Raw genomic sequence first — 20905 nt, 5'->3', positions numbered from 1 at the left:
GACAGATACATGCCTATGCCTGATTCCTGTTGATGTATGACAGAAATCAGCACAATATTGTGATCAATTGTCCTCCAATTAAAAATTTTATAAAAATAAATATTTTAAAAAACATTGTGAAAAAAATAAGTGCTATGGAAAAGGTAAAATATTCTAATATGAGCAAGGGGACTACTTTAGCAGGAGAAGATGGGGAGGGAAACGGGATAGACTCAGAGAAGGTGCTATTTTATCTATTTCATATATTCAACAAACACTAGGCCACCTGATTCAAAGAAGTGACTCATTAGGAAAGCCCCTGATGCTGGGAAAGATTGAAGGAGGGAGGAGAAGGGGAGGACAGAGAATAAGATGGTTGGATGGCATCACGACTCCACGGACATGAGTTTGAGCAAGCTCTGGGAGTTGGTGATGGACAGGGAGGCCTGGCGTGCTGCAGTCCATGGGGTTGCAATGAGCGACTGAACTGAGGACATAATATGTAATATAAACAAAAATTCCTGTCATTCGGAGGTTAATTCTAGTGGGGGCGCATAGGAAACAAACATGTCGGATAGTAGTAAAAACTCAGAGGAAAAATACAGGCAGCATGGGGGATGTGGTGGGAAATACTATATTAGATGGACGTTCAGGAGCCTTTCTGGTGTGACATGAGTGGAGAACCGTGAGGTGAGAGAACAAGCCCTGTGGATGAGGAGGGAGAAAATTCCGAGCAGAGGAACCTTGGCATAGTTAATAGACATTGAGGAGGAGATCAGGATGGCTGGAATAGAGTGAGTGGGAGAAGAGGCAGCAGGAGGATGCATTTTAGCGTGATCAGCTCGACTGCTGTGTGGAGCGTAGATTCGGAGGGGGAGAGTGGAAGCAGGGAGACCAGTTAGACCAGTAGGCCCAGGTGAAAGATGATGGTGTGGACTGGGACAGGGCTGTTGTGGCAGACTTATGGAGAGGTGGTTGCATTCAGGACACAGGCTGAAGGTAAAGCTGAAAGGATGTGCTGATGGATTAGATGTGTGGGACAGGGACACCCCAAAGGAGCACCTAGATGAACATTTGTCACTTACCAGAATGGGGAAGATGAAGGGAAAAGTGGCTTCAGGGAAGGATGAAATCAAGAGTTGGTTTTAGACGAGCTAAATGTTAAAATGTGGGAGGAAATTTTAATAGGAAAATTTTAAATGTTCAGCAATGTTGAAAGGATTTTATAATAAACACCCATATACTCACTGCCTACATTTCATCAACATTTTGTTATGCTTGATCTTTCCATGCCTCTTCTATCATTCCATCTTGTTTTTTGATGCATTTCCAAAAAATAAATAAATAAATTGGGGGATATCAATTTGGGATAGTTTTAGTATTTAGGATACATTTTCCCTGGTGGCTCAGATGGTAAAGAATCTGCCTGCAATGCAGGAGAGCTGGGTTCGATCCCTAAGTAAGGACAATCCCCTGGAGAAGGAAATGGCAACCCACTCCAGTATTCTTGCCTGGATACAACCCATAGGAGCCTGGCGGGCTACAGTCCATGGGGTCACAAAGAGTTGGACACAACTGAGTGACTCACACTTACTTACTTCCCCCTAAATACTTCAGCATGCATAGCATTAACAGACGTCAACATTTGTTTTTTGTTTTAATTGAAATATAGTTGATTTCTAGTATTAGTTTCTGGTGTACAGCATAGCGACTCAATATTTTTATAACCTGTTGTTGTTCAGTCACTCAGTCATGTCCAACTCTTTATAACTTATACTCCATTTAAATTTATTATGCAACCTTTGTTATATCCCGTGCTGTACAGTAGGGCACAGGGGATATAACATTGTGCTTTATTTATTTTATAATGGTAGTTTGTATCTGCTAATTGCCTGCCCCTATCTTGCCCCTCTGTCCTTCCACCTCCCCACTGGTACCCACTAATTCTCTGTATCTGAGAGAATATAACAGACCATTTGTTTTGTTATATTCAGTTTTGATTCCTCCACATAAGTGATAAGATATAGTACCTGTCTTTCTCTGGCTTATTTCATGAAGCATAATACCCTCTAGGTCCATCCACACTCTTCCAATGGCAGCATTTCATTCTTTTTTTATGTCTGGGTAGTGTTGTTGCCTGGAGAATCCCAGGGATGGCAGAGCCTGGTGGGCTGCCGTCTGTGGGGTCGCACAGAGTTGGACACGACTGAAGCGACTTAGCAGCAGCAGCAGTATTATTTATAGATATCCATCTTCATTCATCTGTTGATGGGCACTTAGGATGCTTCCATGTGTTGGCTATTGTAAATAACGCTGCTATGAACTTGGGGCTCGCTGTACCTTTTTTGAACGAGTGTGTTTGTTTTCTTTAGATCTAGACCCAGCAGTGGAATTGCTGGATGGTGTGGTAGTTCTGTTTTCAGTTTATGGAGGACTCCATGCTGTTTTCTGCAGTGACTGCACCCGTTCGCATCCCCACCAACCGTGCTCTAGGTTTCCCTTTTCTCTACATCCTCACTAGCGTTTGTTACTTGCAGACATTTTAATGACAGCCATTCTGACAGGTGTGAATTGCCATCTCATTGTGATTTTTGATTTGCATTTCTCTGATGATATTGGAACATCTTTTCACTTGCCTGTGGCCGTCCGTCTGTCTTCTTTAGAAAAGTCTTTTCAGCCTTCTGCTCATTTTTAATTTTTTTTTTAATATTGAGTTGCATGAGCTGTTTATATGTTTTGGTTATTAACCCATTATCGGTCATATCATTTGCAAATATTTTCTCCCATTCAGTAGGTTGTCTTTTCATTTTGTTGATTGTCTCCTTTTTCTGTGCTAAACCTTGTAAACTTAATTGGGCCCCTCTTGTTTGTTTTTGCTTTTGTTTCTTTTGCCTCAGGTGAGAGATCCAAAAAAATATCGCTACGATTTATGTCAAAGAGCATTCTGCCTGTGTTCTCTTCTAGAAGTTTCAGGTATTTAGGTCTTAATATTTAGGTTTTAATACATTTTTAAAAATTTATTCTTTTACATACGGCTGTCCAGTTTTCCCAGTACTACTTATTGAAGAGATCGTCTTTTCTCCATTGTTCAATATTTGTTTAGTTTTGTCTTTGATAAAATTTCAACAAAAAATACAAATATTGAGTATACCTTCTTAACAGATACACTTGTATAACCCAAACTCCTGACAAATTATAGACTATAACTGTCACTTCCGCAGTTTCCTTTTCTTGTTAATTCCCATTTTCACCCTCATAGAGGCAGCCACCGTTCTTTTTTCCACCATAGATTGGTCACACTATGAATATATATGAATGTATATGTGTTTGCATATATTACACGCAGAAATGGAATCTTGCATATACATATTTTGTGTCTGATTTCTTTCTTTTTTGTGGACAAGCATATTCATTTTTTTTGAGTGGTACCTAAGAGGTGAATTGCTGGGTATATGCTTTAGTTTTATAAAATGATCGGCAGACCTTTTTCCAGAGGTTCATCGACAAAAGACCGGATGGATACATTGTGATATATTGTGCTATGGTTAAAATGAAGTACAGCCACATGTGTCAACATAGATAAATTTCAAAAACATTTGGTGGAGGGGAAGCAAATTTTAGGTCGAAACATTCAGTATGATACCTTTATATCAAGTTTGAAAGCTTGTGAAAGAAATACTACATATCATTATGGATACTTACTTATATAGTAATAGCATAAAAGCCAGCAAGCAGTGATCAATTTCAGGCTACTGGTATCTCACGGGGGTTGTGGAGATGAATGGGATCCAAGGGGTTCACAACTGGCTTCAGCTGTATCGGTAAACTTGTTTTTCTCCTTAAAAACATCTGAAGCAAATATGGTAAAAGGTTAAGATTTTATAAAGTTGGGTGCTGGATACATGTTTATTACATCAGTCTCTGTAGTTTTGGTTCTCTGATTGCTACCTTGTATCTAAGCCCTCCAAGGGGCTGAGCCAGGACCAGGGAACACGTATATGCAGGTATATGCTACATATACCTATAATGCTATAATGCTTGGTGCATTCCCACTGTGTCCCTCCTATGATGCCGCAGTTCAGGGGAAGTGCCCCAGAGCCCCCAGGGAAGATGCCTCTGACCTGCCCCCAGATAAGCAGCCTTGCAGAAGACTGCCAGGCCTGCCCTCCCCACCTCGCTACTAAATTCAGGCCTCTGACCTGGGCCTAGCTCTCCCTCCAATCCCTACTTAAAGTTGGGCTCATTTTAAAGTATCGGTTCTGTTGGCTTGTCTGGGTTTTCCCTCAGTTACCCTGACCTATGTTTGTGCAGTTCCCCTTAGCCTGTCTTCTTCCCCATCACCCCCTCTCTAATGATGTTTATTAATTTCCACTTTATCTTCAGTTTCATTTATCTGTATCTTCCGTGGCGTCCCTCAGAGTGGTGTCTGGTCTCTCTTGTGTTCCTTGTAATTGGTTTTTGTTCTGAAACGTCTAGCATTTATGTTTCTTACGCTTATTCCCTAAATCTACCCGTTTCTGTCCCCTGCCCTCCCGCTCTCTGTCCCCTTCTGGTCCTTGACCTGACCATCCCCTCCTTGAACCATTTCTGCTTTGTCAGCTCCCTGCTTAGCTGCCGCTGCCTCGTTATATTTGTAAAAATTCATCTTGGGACGTTGCGAAAAAACTTGCTTCTGCTTTGTGGCCACATTTTTCTGTTGAGTTTTCTTAGCCTGCAGGGAAGTTTTGTTGCTCCTCTTCAGATTTTTCTTCTAACGGTACCTTTGTAGAGATGTGTTCCTGACAGTGCCTTTGATTGAATGTTGACCTCTAACATTTTATCATTTTGGAATGAGTTGGAGTTTTCTAAAATGACTGTTAGCAAGAGAATCCCATGATGGGAACGAGGGAGCTTTGCACATTTCTCGGCTCAAGGCTTCCTGCCTCTGTCGTGTAGCGTATACCTGACTTTGTGGCACCTTCGTGTGTCAAGGTGTCCTCTCAGTTTAGAGCTGTAACCTGGCTCAGCTGAGTGCCTGTCATTCATCCTGGTCCCTCCCCCCAGCCACTGATTCCCAGGCATCCTGCCCCTTCCTGCCTGCCTGCTCTCCTCGCTTTCCTGAGCTGCAACTGTGGCTGCCCCAGTCACTCACAGATTTATTTCTTCCTCCCCAGTGTCCCTGCCCTCTTCCTCCTTATCCCGCTCACCCAGCTGTTCCCACCCAGGCCGAGTCCTCTCCTGGGCTGACTTCTCACTGGGCATTGCTGAGACCTGCCTCCTCAGGACCCTTGTGCCATTTCTGCCCTTCCCTGGGTCACCTGCTGAGCCTCCCGTTATAGTTTCCTGTGTTTGTTGGCGGTGGGGGTGACACAGCACACCATACGCAGTCTGAAATTTCTCCTTTCCTTGTTTTATTCACTAAAGATTTAAGCTTGTTGGGGTTTCACACCTCTGTTCTTGTTGCTCTGAATGATTTTCAGGAAAATGGGAAAGATTCTGCACAGAACCGTCACCACGTACCCATCAGGCTGACCTAGCGTCCTTGGCCAGGCATTCAAAGCCCTGCACGGTCTGGCCTCAGTTTCCCTCCCTGCTCTTGGGTGTGACCCCGGCTCTGGCCAGACTAATCTCCCAGCAGCCCAGGAACTCACCGTGCACACGCCTTGCTCTCTGTTCCAGCCCGTGTTCCCTTTAGGGCCTCTTCATGGTAGCCCAGCATGTATTTCTCCACCCACCCACCCCAGGTGCCGCCCACCCCCGCCCCCCACCTCTACCTGCCCACCAACAGGGATAGACGCAGAAACCCAGTATGTTAATCACAGTTCCCTTTCCCTGGGCAACAGTGTAAGGGAAAGCTGAATGGCCCAAGCAGGGCCAAAGTCCCTCCCTGACTTCCTTCCACTGGAGCTAGCTGAAATCCTGCCTCTTGCATCTGGGGTCACTGTGTCAAAGAACGTTCATCTGGAAGAACACATCATCTACAAAATTACAGGACATGGTGACACACAGAGAGAGCTTCCTTAAGTCCTGGATCCACTGAGGTTCCTGGTGACCTAAGCCAGTCCGTCACAGTTTAGCTTAAGTGCAACTGAACAAATCCTGACAAATACGCCTTATTGTGTTCTCCCATTACCCCGGCGTTTTTATCTATCTCAGGACACCTTACACCATATGGTAGTTGTAATTGCCTGTTTATTTGTGTGTGTCTCCTGCCGAAAGCCCTGTGCTGCAAGGTCCGCACTGCTTACCCGGGTGCCTGACCAGCATTGGGCAGTGGATAAATTCTCAGTTGAAACTTCATTTTTGCCTTTCCTAATTCTTCCCATTACTCAAGGTCTCCACCTCCAAGGTCTTTGTGCAGCATTCCACATCAGATCCAAGAATCTACATAAAATGCCCTGGATGAAGCAGGTTCTCATCAGAGCTGCCGCCTCCGCTTCCCTAGTTAACTCGAGCCAGAAGTGAGGTCTCCTTCGTGGGAGCTCCTGTATCTCCTTTCATCAAATGGTATCCACTCATACTGTCTTCAAAGAGAGATGCAAATGACCTGTACCTGATATAAGTTTTCAAATGTGACTGTAGATGCCAGAAGCAAGGACCTAGGACCATGTTGCATGTAAAAGAATCCCAGTTGTTGAATGAACAGCCGAGAACGCAGCACAGTGATCCATACTTCAGCGGTCAGAGGGCAGCTGATAGTCCGTTACTGGTTGTGGAGTCGTTATGTTAAGTGAGTCACCGGGTAAATTCAGAGGAACCTGAAAGAAGGATGAAGCTGAGTCACACTTTAGCAGAATGGGTGAATGCTGTTTAAAAATCTAATTAAGCCATAACAACTGACCACACCTGAAAAATAGTTGTGGTTATTTTCTCCACCCAGACATCTCATTCCTTGATAAAGGCGGTTAACTTGTCCAGGCTGAATAGTTGGAAGGAGAAATGAGACATGAGGGGGACAAGTCAGAGTTTATGATGGCTCCCATCCTGAGTGTAGCCCGGGAAGAGGCCCGCAGCCCTGGGTCCATAACCATGTTCAGACTTCTCACAGCAGCCTCATACTTCTCTTTGGCTGTGCCTTACATATGTAATTAAAAATATATATATATATATATATATGTTAGTCGCTCAGTTGTGTCCAACTCTGCAAACCCATGGACTGTAGCTCGTCTGTCCATGGAATTCTCCAGGCAGGAATGCTGGAGTGGGTTGCCATTTCCTTCTCCAGGGGGTTGTCCCATCCCAGGGATCGAACCTGGATCTCCCGAATTTCGGGCAGATTCTTTACCATCTGAACCACCAGGGAAGTCATATGTACTCATATAATTAGTGATAGTCCGCTTGATTCAACTCTTCTGGTGGCTCGTAAGCTTCAGAAGGCCAGAGACCTGGTCTGTCTTGTGCAGAGCTCAACCTACCAATACCTAGAACAGTGTCTGGTCCTTAGGTCTGGGGCTATTGTAGGAGCTCTGCACATATTTATTGAATTCATACCTACAATACTGGACACAACTTGTTTACCTTTTATGTAGCTTCCTAGAATACTTACGTGCCCAGATCTCCTTGTCTGATGCAGATGTTAAAAGAACATCTTCAGGTCCAAGTCCTGTGATGTCAGTGACCTCCAGCGTCTTACTCACTAAAGTATCTCCAGTGCCTAAAACAGAAGACATTCTTTCAATATTTTCAGAATGAATGATGTAAGTATCTGATTAGTGAAGTTTAAACTAGGGGAAGAAATGGGAACAAGTGTCTGACTTAGTAAGAATGTTCTGCTGAGTTTGTTTTAACCTTTGCAGTTTATAAGTACCCTCTCAAATGCTTAAATCTTATAGCAACACTATGAGGTTTATTTTTTCAGTTTTATAGATGAGGAAAGTCTAAGGGGAATCACAGAGTTTGTCTAAGATCACATAGCTGGCAGGTTGGGACCTGAACCCTAGACTGCAAATTGTACGACCTTTCAACTTTTTCATGGATACCACTTACAGATGAGCTGGAATTATCAGAAAACTATCAACATTTTATCTTTGGAATTATAGAATCTTAGAATCGGAAGTGGCCTTCCACATCAGAAATTCCAAACCCCTCTCTCATTTTTCAAAATGGAAAAAGAAGTTTTAGAGAACTTCTACGACCTGTGCAAAGGCACGCCTCTGGTTGAGCCGTGGTTCAGCTGATGGCGGCCCCTCCACACTGGCCTCCGGCTGGTCCTCAGATTTCACTCGCAGCTGGAGACAGGGCTGAGCTGTGGGAGGCCGCACTGCCTGCTTTCCTGTATCAGAGGCTCCAGACACCCGCCCTCTTACAGGAGCCTGGCCCTCACTCGAGGAAACTGGGTATTTGTTGGTTTTTTTTCCCCTCTTTCTCTTTTTCTCATTTCTTTTTCTTCTTTCTTATTTACCCTGCAAGTGAGGGGCAAAGGCTGTAAAAGCGGCATCTGGTCTTCAGTGTTCCTTACCCCCTCCCCTGTAAGACCTGGTTTTGATACAGCCTTTGAGCATTAGTAAGACTGACCCCACTTCCCTCTTCATTTATTTACTGTTATTCACACCTCAGAGTTCAGCTGTGTCTTCCTTTCTTTCTCTGGTGCCCCAGGTACAGACCCTACTGTCTAACTGAGTGTGGGTTTTGCCCAGAATCCAACAGACCTTGCCCTTGTCTTATAGGGATAACTACCAGCCTTAGAGGCAGATTGCATTGTTTGGCCTTGCACATCACTCTTTTTTATGAGTTAAACCCTGATAACAGAAGAGCACAGATCTAAATTTTATCGGTAATCAAATGCAATGAAATACCATTTTGACTATCAAATAGGCAAAATATTATATCAGAGACCTTGGTAGTGTATCTGGCAAGAGGGTGAGACGATGAGCACTCATCCATTGCTGCTGTAAATGTGAATTGCTGTTCCTTTTGGGCATACAGCCAGCTACCTATTAAAAAGTACAGAGGTTATGTTCAGTAATGCCATTTCTGTTTGTTTATCCTGTGGAAATCAAGGGTCCAGTATGTAAGGTTCTATGTCCAAGGAAGTTTACTAAAGCTCAGTTTGTGACTCCCAAAAAACTAAAAGACAATTTGAATTTCTGTCAGGAAATGTTGAATAAATTATGGTTTATCTGTAATTCAGAATATAGCCTGCAGTTATTTTTTAATGAGTTAGGGTTATGTGTATACACTTGGAAAACTGTCTGTATGATATAAATGTAGACATAAAGTAACAGAGTAACATTAATAGGATGATCTTACCTTTGGAAAAACCAAATCTTTGTATGTGTGTGTTGTTGTTGTCGTCAGCCGCTGAGTCGTGTCCAGCTCTGTGACCCCATGCACTGTAGCACATCAGGCTCCTCTGTCCTCCACTGGTTTTCTGACTTTGCTCAAACTTTGCTCAAATTCACGTCCATTGAGTTAGTGATCCTATCTAACCATCTCATCATCTGCCGCCCCCTTCTTTTGCTTTCAATCTTTCCCAGCATCAGAGTCTTTTCTAGTAAGTTGGCTCTTTGAATCAGGTGGCCAAAGTACTGGAGCTTCAGCTTCAACATCAGTCCTTCCAATGAACATTCATGGTTGATTTCCTTTAGGATTAATTGATCTTCTTGCAGAGTAAGGGACTCTCAAGAGTCCTCTCCAGCACCGCAATGTGAAAGCTTCAATTCTTTGGCACTCAGCCTCTTTATGTTCCAACTCTCACATCTGTACATGACTACTGGAAAAACCATAGCTTTGTTTATAGAGACTTTTGTCAGCCAAGTCATGTCTGCTTTTTAATATGCTATCTAGGTTTGGTTTCTCATAGCTTTCCTTCCAAGGAGCAAGTGCCTTTTAACTTGACGGTCGCAGTCATCATCTGCAGTGATTTTGGAGCCAGAGAAAATAAAAGTCTATCACTCTACTTTTTCTCCTCCTGTTTGCCAAGAAGTGATGGGACCAGATGCTGTGATCTTAATTTTTTTAATGTTGAGTTTCAAGCCAGCTTTTTCACTCTTCTCTTTCACCTTTCTCAAGAGGCTCTTTAGTTCCTCTTCATTTTACTCCATTAGTGTTATCATCTGCATATCTGAGGCGGTTGATATTTCTCCCAGCAATCTTGATTCCAGCTTGTGCTTCCTCCAGCCCAGCATTTCACATGATGCACTCTGCATATAAGTTACAGAAGCAGGGTAACAGTATACAGCCTTGACTTGTTCCTTCCCCGATTTTAAACCAGTCCATTGTTCCACATCTGGTTCCAAATGTTGCTTATTGACCTGCACACAGGTTTCTCAGGAGACAGGTAAGTTGATTTGATATTCCCATCTCTTTAAGAATTTTCCATAGTTTTTGTGATCCAGACAAAGGCTTTAGTATAGTCAGTGAAGCAGAAGTAGATATTTTTCTGGAACCCCCTTGCTTTCTCCATAATCCAATGAATGTTGGCAATTTGATCTCTAGTTCATCTGCCTCTCAGACACCCAGCTTGTACACTTGGAAGTTCTTGGTCCATGTATTGTTGAATCTCAGCTTGAAGGATTTTGAGCATCACCTTGCTAGAATGTGAAATGAGCACAATTGTATGGTAGTTGGTGGCTCAGACGGTAAAGATTCTGCCAGCACTGCAGGAGACTAGTTTCTATCTCTGGGTCAGGAAGATCCCCTGGAAAAGGAAATGGCAACCCACCCCAGTATTCTTGCCTGGAGAATTCCATGCACAGAGGAGTCTGGCAGGCCACAGTACATGGGGTCACAAAGAGTTGGACACAACTAGATGACTAACACTTTTACCCTTTGAACATTCTTTGGCATTGCCCTTCTTTGGAATTGGAATGAAAGCTGACCTTTTCCAGTTTTGTGGTCACTGCTGAGTTTTCCAAATTTGCCGACATGTTGAGTGTAACACTTTAATAGCACCATCTTTCAAGATTTTAAATAGCTCAGCTGGAATTCTATCACCTCCACTAGCTTTGTTCTTAGTAATGCTTTCTAAAGCCCACTTGACTTCACACTCCAGGATGTCTGGCTCTAGGTAAGTGACCATTGTGATTATCCAAGTTATTAAGACCTTTCTCTTTTAGTTATTTTGTGTATTCTTGCCACCTCTTTCTAATCTCTTCTGCTTCTGTTAGGTCCTTCTGTCCTTTATCATGCCCATCCTTGCATGAAATGTTCCCTTGATATCTCCAGTTTTCTTGAAGAGACCTCTTGTCTTTCCCATTCTATTGTTTTCCTCTATTTCTTTTCACTGTTTATTTAAGAATGCCTTCTTTTCTCTCCTTGCTATTCAGTTAGGTATATCTTTCCCTTTCTCTCTTGCTTTCTGCTTCTCTTCCTTTCTCAGCTATTTGTAAAGCCTCTTCAAACAACCATGTTGCCTTCTTGCATTTCTTTTTCTTTGGGATTGTTTTGGTCACTGCCTCCTGTACAATGTTACAAACTCCATCCATAGTTCTTCAGGCACTCTGTCTACCAGAATCTAACCCCTTAAATCTATTAATCACTTCCACTATATAATCATAAGGAACTTGATTTAGGTCATACCTGTGTGACCTAGTGATTTTCCCTACTTTCTTCAGTTTAACCCTGACTTTTGCAATAAGGAGCTGATAATCTGAGCCACAGTCAGCTCCAGTTTTTGTCTTTACTCATTAAACAGAGCTTCTCCTGGCGTGCTGCGATTCATGGGGTCGCAAAGAGTCGGACACGACTGAGCGACTGAACTGAACTGAACTGAAGTCCATCTTTAGCTGCAAAATCTGATTTCGGTATTGACCATCTGGTGATGTTCATGTGTGGAGTCTGTTGTGTTGTTGGAAGAGGTTTGCTATGACCAGTGTGTTCTCTTGACAAAACTCTGTTAGCCTTTCTCCTGGTTCATTTTGTGTTCTAAGGCCAAACTTTCCTGTTATTCCAGGTATCTCGTGACTTCCTAGTTTTGCATTCTAATCACCTATGATGAAATGGACAGATGAATGATGCATCTCAATAAACCCACAGTAAAAAGTTAAAAATACATTTAATACACCTAATCTTCTGAACTTTATAGTTTCAGGACAGAAATAAAGGACAGAAATGGTATGGATCTAACAGAAGCAGAAGATATTAAGAAGAGGTGGCCAGAATACACAGAAGAACTATACAAAAAAGATCTTCATGACCCAGATAACCACAATGGTGTCATCATTCACCTAGACCCAGACATCCTGGAGTGTGAAGTCAACTGGGCCTTAGGGAGCATCACTATGAACAAAGCTAGTAGAAGTGATGGAATTCCAGTTAAGCTCTTTCAAATCCTAAAAGATGATGCTCTGAAAGTGCTGCACTCAGTATGCCAACAAATTTGGAAAAGTCAGCAGTGGCCACAGGGCTGGAAAAGGTCAGTTTTCTTCCAATCCCAAAGAAAGGCAATGCCAAAGAATGCTCAAACTACTGCACAATTGCACTCATCTCACACACTAGTAAAGTAATGCTCAAAATTCTCCAAGCCAGGCTTCAACAGTACATGAACTGTGAACTTTCAAATGTTCAAGCTGGATTTAGAAAAGGCAGAGGAACCAGAGGTCAAATTGCCAACATCCACTGGATCATCGAAAAAGCAAGGGAATTCCAGAAAATCATCTACTTCTGCTTCACTGACTATGCTAAAGCCTTTGACTGTGTGGATCACAACAAACTGTGGACAATTCTGAAAGAGATGGGAATACCAGACCACCTGACCTGCCTCCTGAGAAACCTGTAAGCAGGTCAAGAAGACAGTTAGAACCGGACATGGAACAACAGACTGTTTGAAAATTGGGAAAGGCTGTATATTGTCACCCTGCTTATTTAACTTATATGCAGAGTCAGTTCAGTTCAGTTCAGTTCAGTTCAGTTCAGTCACTCAGTTGTGTCCAACTCTTTGCAACCCCATGAACTGCAGCACGCCAGTCCTTCCTGTCCATCACCAACCCCTGGAGAGTACATCATGTGAAATGCCAGGCTGGATGAAGCACAAGCTGGAATCAAGATTGCCGGGAGAAATATCAATAACCTCAGATATGCAGATGACACCACCCTTATGGCAAAGTGAAGAAGAACTAAAGAGCCTCTTGATGAAGGTGAAAAAAGAGAGTGAAAAAGTTGGCTTAAAGCTCAACATTCAGAAAACTAGTATGGCATCTGGTCCCACCACTTCATGGCAAATACGCGGGGAAACAATGGAAATGGTTACTTTATTTTGGGGGGTTCCAAAATCACTGCAGATGGTGACTGCAGCCATGAAATTAAAAGATGCTTGCTCCTTGGAAGAAAAGTTATGACCAATCTAGATAGTAAATTCAAAAGCAGAGACATTACTTTGCCGACAAAGTTCTGTCTAGTCAAAGTTATGGTTTTTTCCAGTGGTCATGTATGGATGTGAGAGTTGGACTATAAAGAAAGCTGAGCAAGAAAGAATTGATGCTTTTGAACTGTGGTGTTGGAAAGGACTCTTGATAGTCCCTTGGACTGCAAGGAGATCAAACCAGTCAGTCCTAAAGGAAATTAGTCCTGAATATTCATTGGAAGGACTGATGCTGAAGCTGAAACTCCAATACTTTGGCCAACTGATGCAAAGAACTGACTCATTGGAAAAGACCCTGATGCTGGGAAAGATTGAAGGCAGGAGGAGAAGGGGCCGAAAGAGGATGAGATGGTTGGATGGCATCACTGACTCAATTGACATGATTTTGAGCAAGCTCCGGGAGTTAATGATGGACAGGGAATCCTGGTGTGCTGCAGTCCATGAAGTCACAGAGTCAGACATAACTGAGCCACTGAACTGAGTCTTCTGAACTTCATAACTTCGTGTTGCCTACCTCAAACATGCTCAGAACACTGCCATTAGCCTACAGTTGGGCAAAGTTGATACAAACGCTATTTTATAATAAAGTGTAGAATGTCTCATGTAATTTGCTAAATGCTGAAAGTGACCATTGGAATAGTTTTCTGGGTACAGGATGGTTGTAAGGGCATTGGCTGTTTACCTTCCTGACGGTGTGACTAACTGGTAGCTGTGGTCTGTGGTTTGAGAGTGTTGGATAGCATGTTGCGAACCTGAGAAAAGACCAACATTCAGAATTTGAGTACAGACTCTACTGAATGCCTGTCACTTTTGAGCCGTATTGTAAAGTCTAAAGTTGTCAGTGGAACCATAGTAAGTCAGGCATCATCAGTATGTGAGTATGGAGAGGGATTGGCAGGATACCAACTCAGCTAATGAAAGTTATGCTTCGAGGGCAGACAGAATGTGGAAGGAGACATCAGCATATCTGTGTTGTTTGTCTTGTTATAATAAGCACGCAATGAGTTTATGATTTTTTTTAATAAAGTAAAAAAAATTTTGAGAGAATAGGTTAGAAAGATGGGTTATAATCTAGTTTCTGTCACTTAATAGTTGTGAGAGATTTGGTAAAGTATTTAACCTCAGTTCTCATCTATAAAGGTCTTCCCTGGTGGCTCAGACAATAAAGAATCCACCTGCAATGCGAAAGACCTAGGTTCGATCCCTGGGTCGGGAAGATCCCCTGGAGAAGGGAAAGGCTACCCAATCCTGTATTCTGGCCTGGAGAATTCCATGGACAGAGAAGCCTGGCAGGCTACACAGTCCATGGCGTTCTCAAAGAGTCAGACACGGCTGAGCGACTTTTCCTTTCACGCATCTATAAAAGGGGAGTAATACCTACATCCCCATGTGTGATGAAAGGCAGTAACATATGCAAAGCACATTGTAATCCCTCTGTAAGTGTTAGTTTCTTTTTCCCTCTATACAAGCAATTTGTAGTAGAATATTAAAACACAAGCAAAATATGTTGGCTGTGGTACCAGAGTGTGTTATCCTGATGTGTGCAGTGTGGCACTGGCCTACCAAAGGGGTGATACAGTGTCTCTCTTTGCTCCCCTCGATCCTTATAGAGATGAAGAATAATGTACAAGGGTGCCATGGTTCTCTGGCGTTATTTACCTGGTGCCTTAGTTACAAGTAACCCAGCTGCAAAGCAGAGAGGAAGGAAGAGCGCCTCTGAATAGCCAAAACAGATGTCTGACGTTCTGGCTCCTGTGGGATCATTTATTCTTACTTTAGATAACCCCAACAAGCTTCTCCAGTAATGATGCTACGGCAGTTACCCTGAAGGCAGACAGGAGGGTCTGAGCTCAGGCGTGCATGGAAGACTGAACTGCGAACACAAGTACTCAGGGAGCCAGATGGTCTGGGGGCTAGGCCCTGTTTTCACAATGAATAACTGGTCTTCATAATGACGATGCTGAATTATTAGGGAGAAATTAATTCATGCTTCATATAATCTTGTAAAGGCCCCTAATTAGAGGGTGATACAGTCTAGAAGTATTAGCTCCAAAGATGATTAAACTTTTCAGTTCCATTGTGTAAAAAAGTAAGTTTTGTTTTGGTATTAGTGCCAGAATATAACAGAGGTCTTTATCCTATGAGGGAAGATAGTATAGCTGCCTATAGTTAGAAGTCTGGACAGCCAAGTGTGGCAGGTGTTAGAAATTGTTCAAACAGGATTTTTAACTTGGAACAACGGAATGATCTCTCGCAAGTACATTATTTGCTTTTTGACTAAAAGAATATCCACAGTCTATAATAGAAAATCCTTGGGGCCTGGTCAGTTTTGGAATTCAGAAATTTTCAGGTTTCTTAAGCAGTAGTATGTAATGTAGTAACCCCAGCAGAGTCTGACGTAGCATATGATGGTCAAATATGTTAATATTTCTGTAGTGAAGTATTAGGACAAAGAGTGGGTAGTTTATTTAAATAACACAATCCCCAGAATGAAATAGTGGGATAAAAACAGAATGTAAATACTCTAGTAGTCTTATTTCTAAGAAAACATTTTGTAAATCTTTCAGTATACACAGGTTTGAATTCAGCTAAATATGCCAAAGACAAAGGTGAACATCCCTTGCCCCTGTTGCTTGAGCGTCTTAGGGGAGGAACCTCAGTGCCTGTCGCCAGCGGCAGCCGGAGCGCCCTCTGCTGGCAGGAGCAGGACTAAGGACCGTTTTAAGTACTTCTCAGGTCAAATGCTTCGCAATTTAGGTTTCCATCTAAGCAGTCCCTCTTAAATTATGAAAATCACCATAAGCTCACGCTCACTGATAAATGCGGCATAGTTCAAGGCTAGCCATGACTAATCACACATTTTCACCATGCCATGTAGGGCTATTTTTCTCCACCCGTGTTTACAAAGTCATCTCCATCATTACTGTTATCCTCATGATTATCTGTGTTTAAAACCGTTTCACACAGTCATTAGGACAGCTACTATCAGAAACCAAATGACAGGCATTGGAGAGGATGCCGAGAGACTGGAACACCTGTGCGCTGCTGGTGGGAATGCAAAATGGTGTCGCCACTGTGCAAAAGCAATGTGACAGTTGCTCAAAAAATTAAAAATGGAATTACTATATAATCCAGAAATCCCATTCCTGGCTGTATACTCAGAATAATTTAAAACTGGGTCTCAGGGATATTTGTACCCCCATTTTCATGGCAGCACTGTTTTCATTAGCTAAGACATGGAAGCAACTCAAATATCCATCAGTGATGAATGGTTAAGCAAATTGTAGTATATACATACAAGTCAGCCTTAAAAAAATAAGGAAATTCTGCAATATGCTACAGCATGCATGAACTGGGAGGACATTAGGCTAAGTGAAATAAGCCAGCCACAAAAAAGACAAATACTATATGATTCCACTTACTTGAGGTACTTGTTGTTATTCAGTCACTCAGTCGTGTCCAACTCTTGCAACCCCATAGACTGCAGCACGCCAGGCTTCCCTGACCTTCACTGTTTCCCAGAGCTTGCTCAAACTCATGTCCAAGTCAGTGATGCCATCCAACCATCTCATCCTCTGTAACCCTCTTCTGCCTTCAATCTTTCCCAGCATCAGGGTCTTTCCAAATGAGTCAGATCTTCACATCAGGTGGCTAAAGTATTGGAGCTTCAACTTCAGGATCAGTCCTTCTAATGAATATTCAGGATTGATTTCCTTTAAGATTGACTGGTTTCACCTCCTTGCAATCCATGGGATTCTCAATGTCTTTTCCAACCCCATAGTTCGAAGGCATCGATTTCTTTGGCGCTCAGCCTTTTTTATTGTCCAGGTCTCACATCCATACATGACTACTGGAAAAACCACAGCTTTGACTATACAGACCTTTGTTGGCAAAGTAATGTCTCTGCTTTTTAATACTCTGTCTAGGTTTGTCATTGCTTTTCTTCCAAGGAACAAGCGTCTTTTGATTCCATGGCTGCAGTCACCGTCCGCAGTGATTTTGGAGCCCAAGAAAACAAAGTCTCTCACTGTTTCCATTGTTTCCCCATCTATTTGCCATGAAGTGATGGTACTGGATGCCATGATCTTCGTTTTTTGAATGTTGAGTACTAGGCCAGCTTTTTTCACTCTCCTCTTTCATATCAAGAGGCTCTTTAATTCCTTGAGATACTTAGAGTAGTCCAAATCATAAACACAGAAATTATAATGGTGGTTGCTGAGAGGAGGGAAGTCTGGGGAGTTCGTGTTTATAGGTAAAGAGTTTAATTTTCACAAGATGACAAGAGTTTGGGGGATGGATGATATGGTGATGGTTGTGCAACAGCGTAACTGTATTTTAATACCACTGAATTGTACACTTAAAAATGGTTAAGATGGAAATTCCCTGGCAGTCCAGTGGTTAGGACTCTGAGCTTCCACTGCAGGGGACACAGGTTCAGTCCCTGGTCAGAGAATAAGATCCTGCATACTCTGTGGTGCAGCCAAATAAACAAATACCAGTCCTTAAAAAAATTTTTTTAGCAAATACTCACTTACCAAAAAAATGGTTAAGATGATTAATTTTATGATGTGTATTTTACCACAATAAAAAAAATACATTCACACACACACACAAAGCCACTTCAGCATTTTCTCACTTAAGACATGCCCAATGGAAGTATCATCATCAATGTGGAAAGCTTCTTTGATGTCACTTTATACTTTTAGCTCATAAACTTTTAGCAAAAAGTAGTCTTCTCATTAGTGATAGGAAATCCTTTAAAGTATTCATCTGTGAATTTAGCTTCAAACATCACTGTAAACCAAAAAATTCAAGCATTATTAAAAATAGAATTTTAATTTTGAAGTAATCTTAGATTTTCAGAAAAATTGCAAAGATAGAACGGAGTTCCCATATACTCTGAGCCCATCTTCCACTAATGTTAAATAACCATGGCATATTTGCCAAAACTAAGAAATTAACAATGGTAGTGTACTATTCCTTAAGGCCCACACTATCAGATTTCCCCAGTTTTCTCATTAATGGCCCCTTTTTTTTTTCCTGGTCTAGGATCCAATTCAGTTTCCCCTGTTGCATTTCATCATCATGTCTCCCTGGTTCTCCTTGAACCTATCCATCTTTCCTTGTTTTTCACAACCTTAAAACTCTTGAGAAGTGTTGGTGAGGTATTTTGAAAAATGTGCCTCGAATTGAGTTTGTCTGAATTTTCTCATGATTAGTGACTGTTTATGCATCATATCAGTGAGAAACACTTTCAATATTGATGTATCACTGTAATTCCAAGCCTGAGCACCTAATGGCATCCTGAAGATTGAACTTTTCCAAAAAGTGTTTGAGTCTGAGACCCTTGTTAATTTCAACAAGCAAGCACCTAGGACAATATTTGTCTTACTTGTTAAATGATTTGACTTGCTCTTCACTGAGGATAATTCCACATTGGCATCACAGGAAATTCAGGGTGGTCTTGTGGAGCACTTCTCTAGGATAAGTAAAATCTTGCAGTCCTTCCCAAGCAGCCTGCTTGCAGGGAATACCCCCTGTAAATCCTCACTGACCCATCACAGTATTTCTCTGGCTTCCTGTGTCCTGTGCGCAGCCGAGGTAAATCACAGTATTTCTCCAGTTACCTGTGTCTGTGCGCAGCCGAGGTAAATCACCGTACTTCTCCGGCTTCCTGTGTCCTGTGCGCAGCCGAGGTAAATCACAGTATTTCTCCGGTTACCTGTGTCCTGTTTGAGGCCGAGGTAAATCACCGCGTTTCTCCGGCTTCCTGTGTCCTGTGCGCAGCCGAGGTAAACCGCCGCATTTCTCCGGCTTCCTGTGTCCCGTGCGCGTCGTGCAGCGCAGGTAGATCGCATGCGCCTTTCTGACATCTGAGGGGCTGCTCCCTCCAGACACTGCTAGCTTGTCTACTGGGGCAGCAGTCAGAGCACCCCCACGACCTGTGGTCACTCTTCAGGGCTGTGCATGTCTTTCCGAGAGTGTATCTCCAGGAAAGAGCTGTTTCGTCTACACTGTCAGTTTGTTCAAGGATACGGTTTTCACCAGGCATGAGTTTATCAAATTTACTCATAGAATTTTCTGATCATTAGAAGCTTTTTCCACTTGATTTCCAGATCATTTCACACAACGATGCTTCTTCAATGTGCCCACTAAGTCGCTTCAGTCGGGTCCAGCTCTTTGCGACCCCGTGGACTGTGGCCTGCCAAGCTCCGCTGTCCACGGGATTCTCCAGGTAAGAATCCTGGAGTGGGTTGCCTTTGCCTTCCTCCAAGGGCTCTTCCTCCCTCTGCATTATCTGTAGCTGATTCTAATAAATGTTCACACAGACCTTCAGGTTCCATTCTTCATGGCATACGTTCCAGATACACATCCCCTTCTTGTGGAATCCACTGAGCCAAAACTTGGTCAAGGGTTTCACTTTTTTGTTCTATGCAACATTTTCTGGTTTTTTTATTTTTACTAATTTTTGTCCATCATCACTGTATACCTTCAACAACATCTGTTTCTTTAAGTCACATTTCGTAATTATTCTACTTCATAATCCCCAGTACGATGCCTCGCAGGCCGCAGGATCACGCTCCTGCAATAAGGCCACCATGCTGTGCTGTTGTTAATGAGACACTTCTCGTCTTCTTTTTATCTTCTCACTATTACCACAGGGTATCTTTGACTCTGTTTGACGTTTTCACGGTTACAAAAGAACCGAAAATTAAAAAGGCAACAAAACACCAGTATTGAGCAGATATTTTAAGAGGAATGTTGTGACACAACTGAGTCTTAGGTCAGTTCAAGCAGTTTTGCTGCAAACTAAGTTTTGTGCCAAAGCTATGAAATAACTTTTGGTTTTAAGAGCTCTCAGATGTCAGAATTGGCCGATAAGCAACTATGGGCCCATTTTAACAATCTTTTGGCCACGACTCGCACCATGTGAGATCTTAGTTCCTGACTAGGGATTGAACCTGTGGCCCCTGCACTGGCAGTGCAGAGTTCTAACCACTGGATTAAGGGACATCCTTAATGTCCATCGTTATGTCCCTGTCCATATTAGAGACATCCCATGGGCCTACTTTTTTTGGAAGATATTTTTCATGTAATGAAAGAAATAATAGTTCCCTTCATGAAAAAATGTGTCTTGAGCACCTAGGACAGTAAGAATGCATTTTTGTTTGTTTTTAACCAGAGACCTCTTTAGCCTTGGAGCTCTAACTGCCAAACAAAAATTCTGATTGGCACTGAAATTTCATTTATAGAAACAACAAATATTTTGACTTGTATACAAAGTAACACTCAAAATTCTCCAAGCTAGGCTTCAACACTTTGTGAACCAAGAACTTTCAGATGTTCAAGCTGTATTTAGAAAAAGGAGAGGAACCAGAGGTCAAATTGCCAACATCCGCTGGATCATCGAGAAAGCAAGGGGATTCCAGAAAATCATCTACTTCTGCTTCACTGACTATGCTAAAGCCTTTGACTGTGTGGATCACAACAAACTGAGGACAATTCTGAAAGAGATGGGAATACCAGACCACCTGACCTGCCTCTTGAGAAATCTGTATGCAGGTCAAGAAGGAACAGTTAGAACCAGACTTGAAACAACAGACTGGTTCAAAATTGAGAAAGGAGTACATCAAGGCTGTATATTGT

At 42.5% G+C, this 20905-nt stretch overlaps 1 protein-coding gene across 1 annotated transcript in view; it reads left to right on the top strand.

Annotated features, from left to right (window-relative positions):
• LOC121820316 (uncharacterized) overlaps positions 1 to 20905 on the top strand; it is a 50949-nt gene that overhangs the window by 7231 nt on the left and 22813 nt on the right. Inside the window, exon 2 of the mRNA XM_042254065.2 lies at positions 19375 to 19493. Within this exon, the coding sequence (XP_042109999.1) occupies positions 19375 to 19493 (119 nt within the window). The remainder of the gene's footprint in view (positions 1 to 19374; positions 19494 to 20905) is intronic.

Source organism: Ovis aries, chromosome 9 (genome assembly GCF_016772045.2).
Source record: "Ovis aries strain OAR_USU_Benz2616 breed Rambouillet chromosome 9, ARS-UI_Ramb_v3.0, whole genome shotgun sequence".
Classification (NCBI taxonomy): Eukaryota; Metazoa; Chordata; class Mammalia; order Artiodactyla; family Bovidae; genus Ovis; species Ovis aries.
This window is presented reverse-complemented; position numbering and strand designations above follow the sequence as displayed.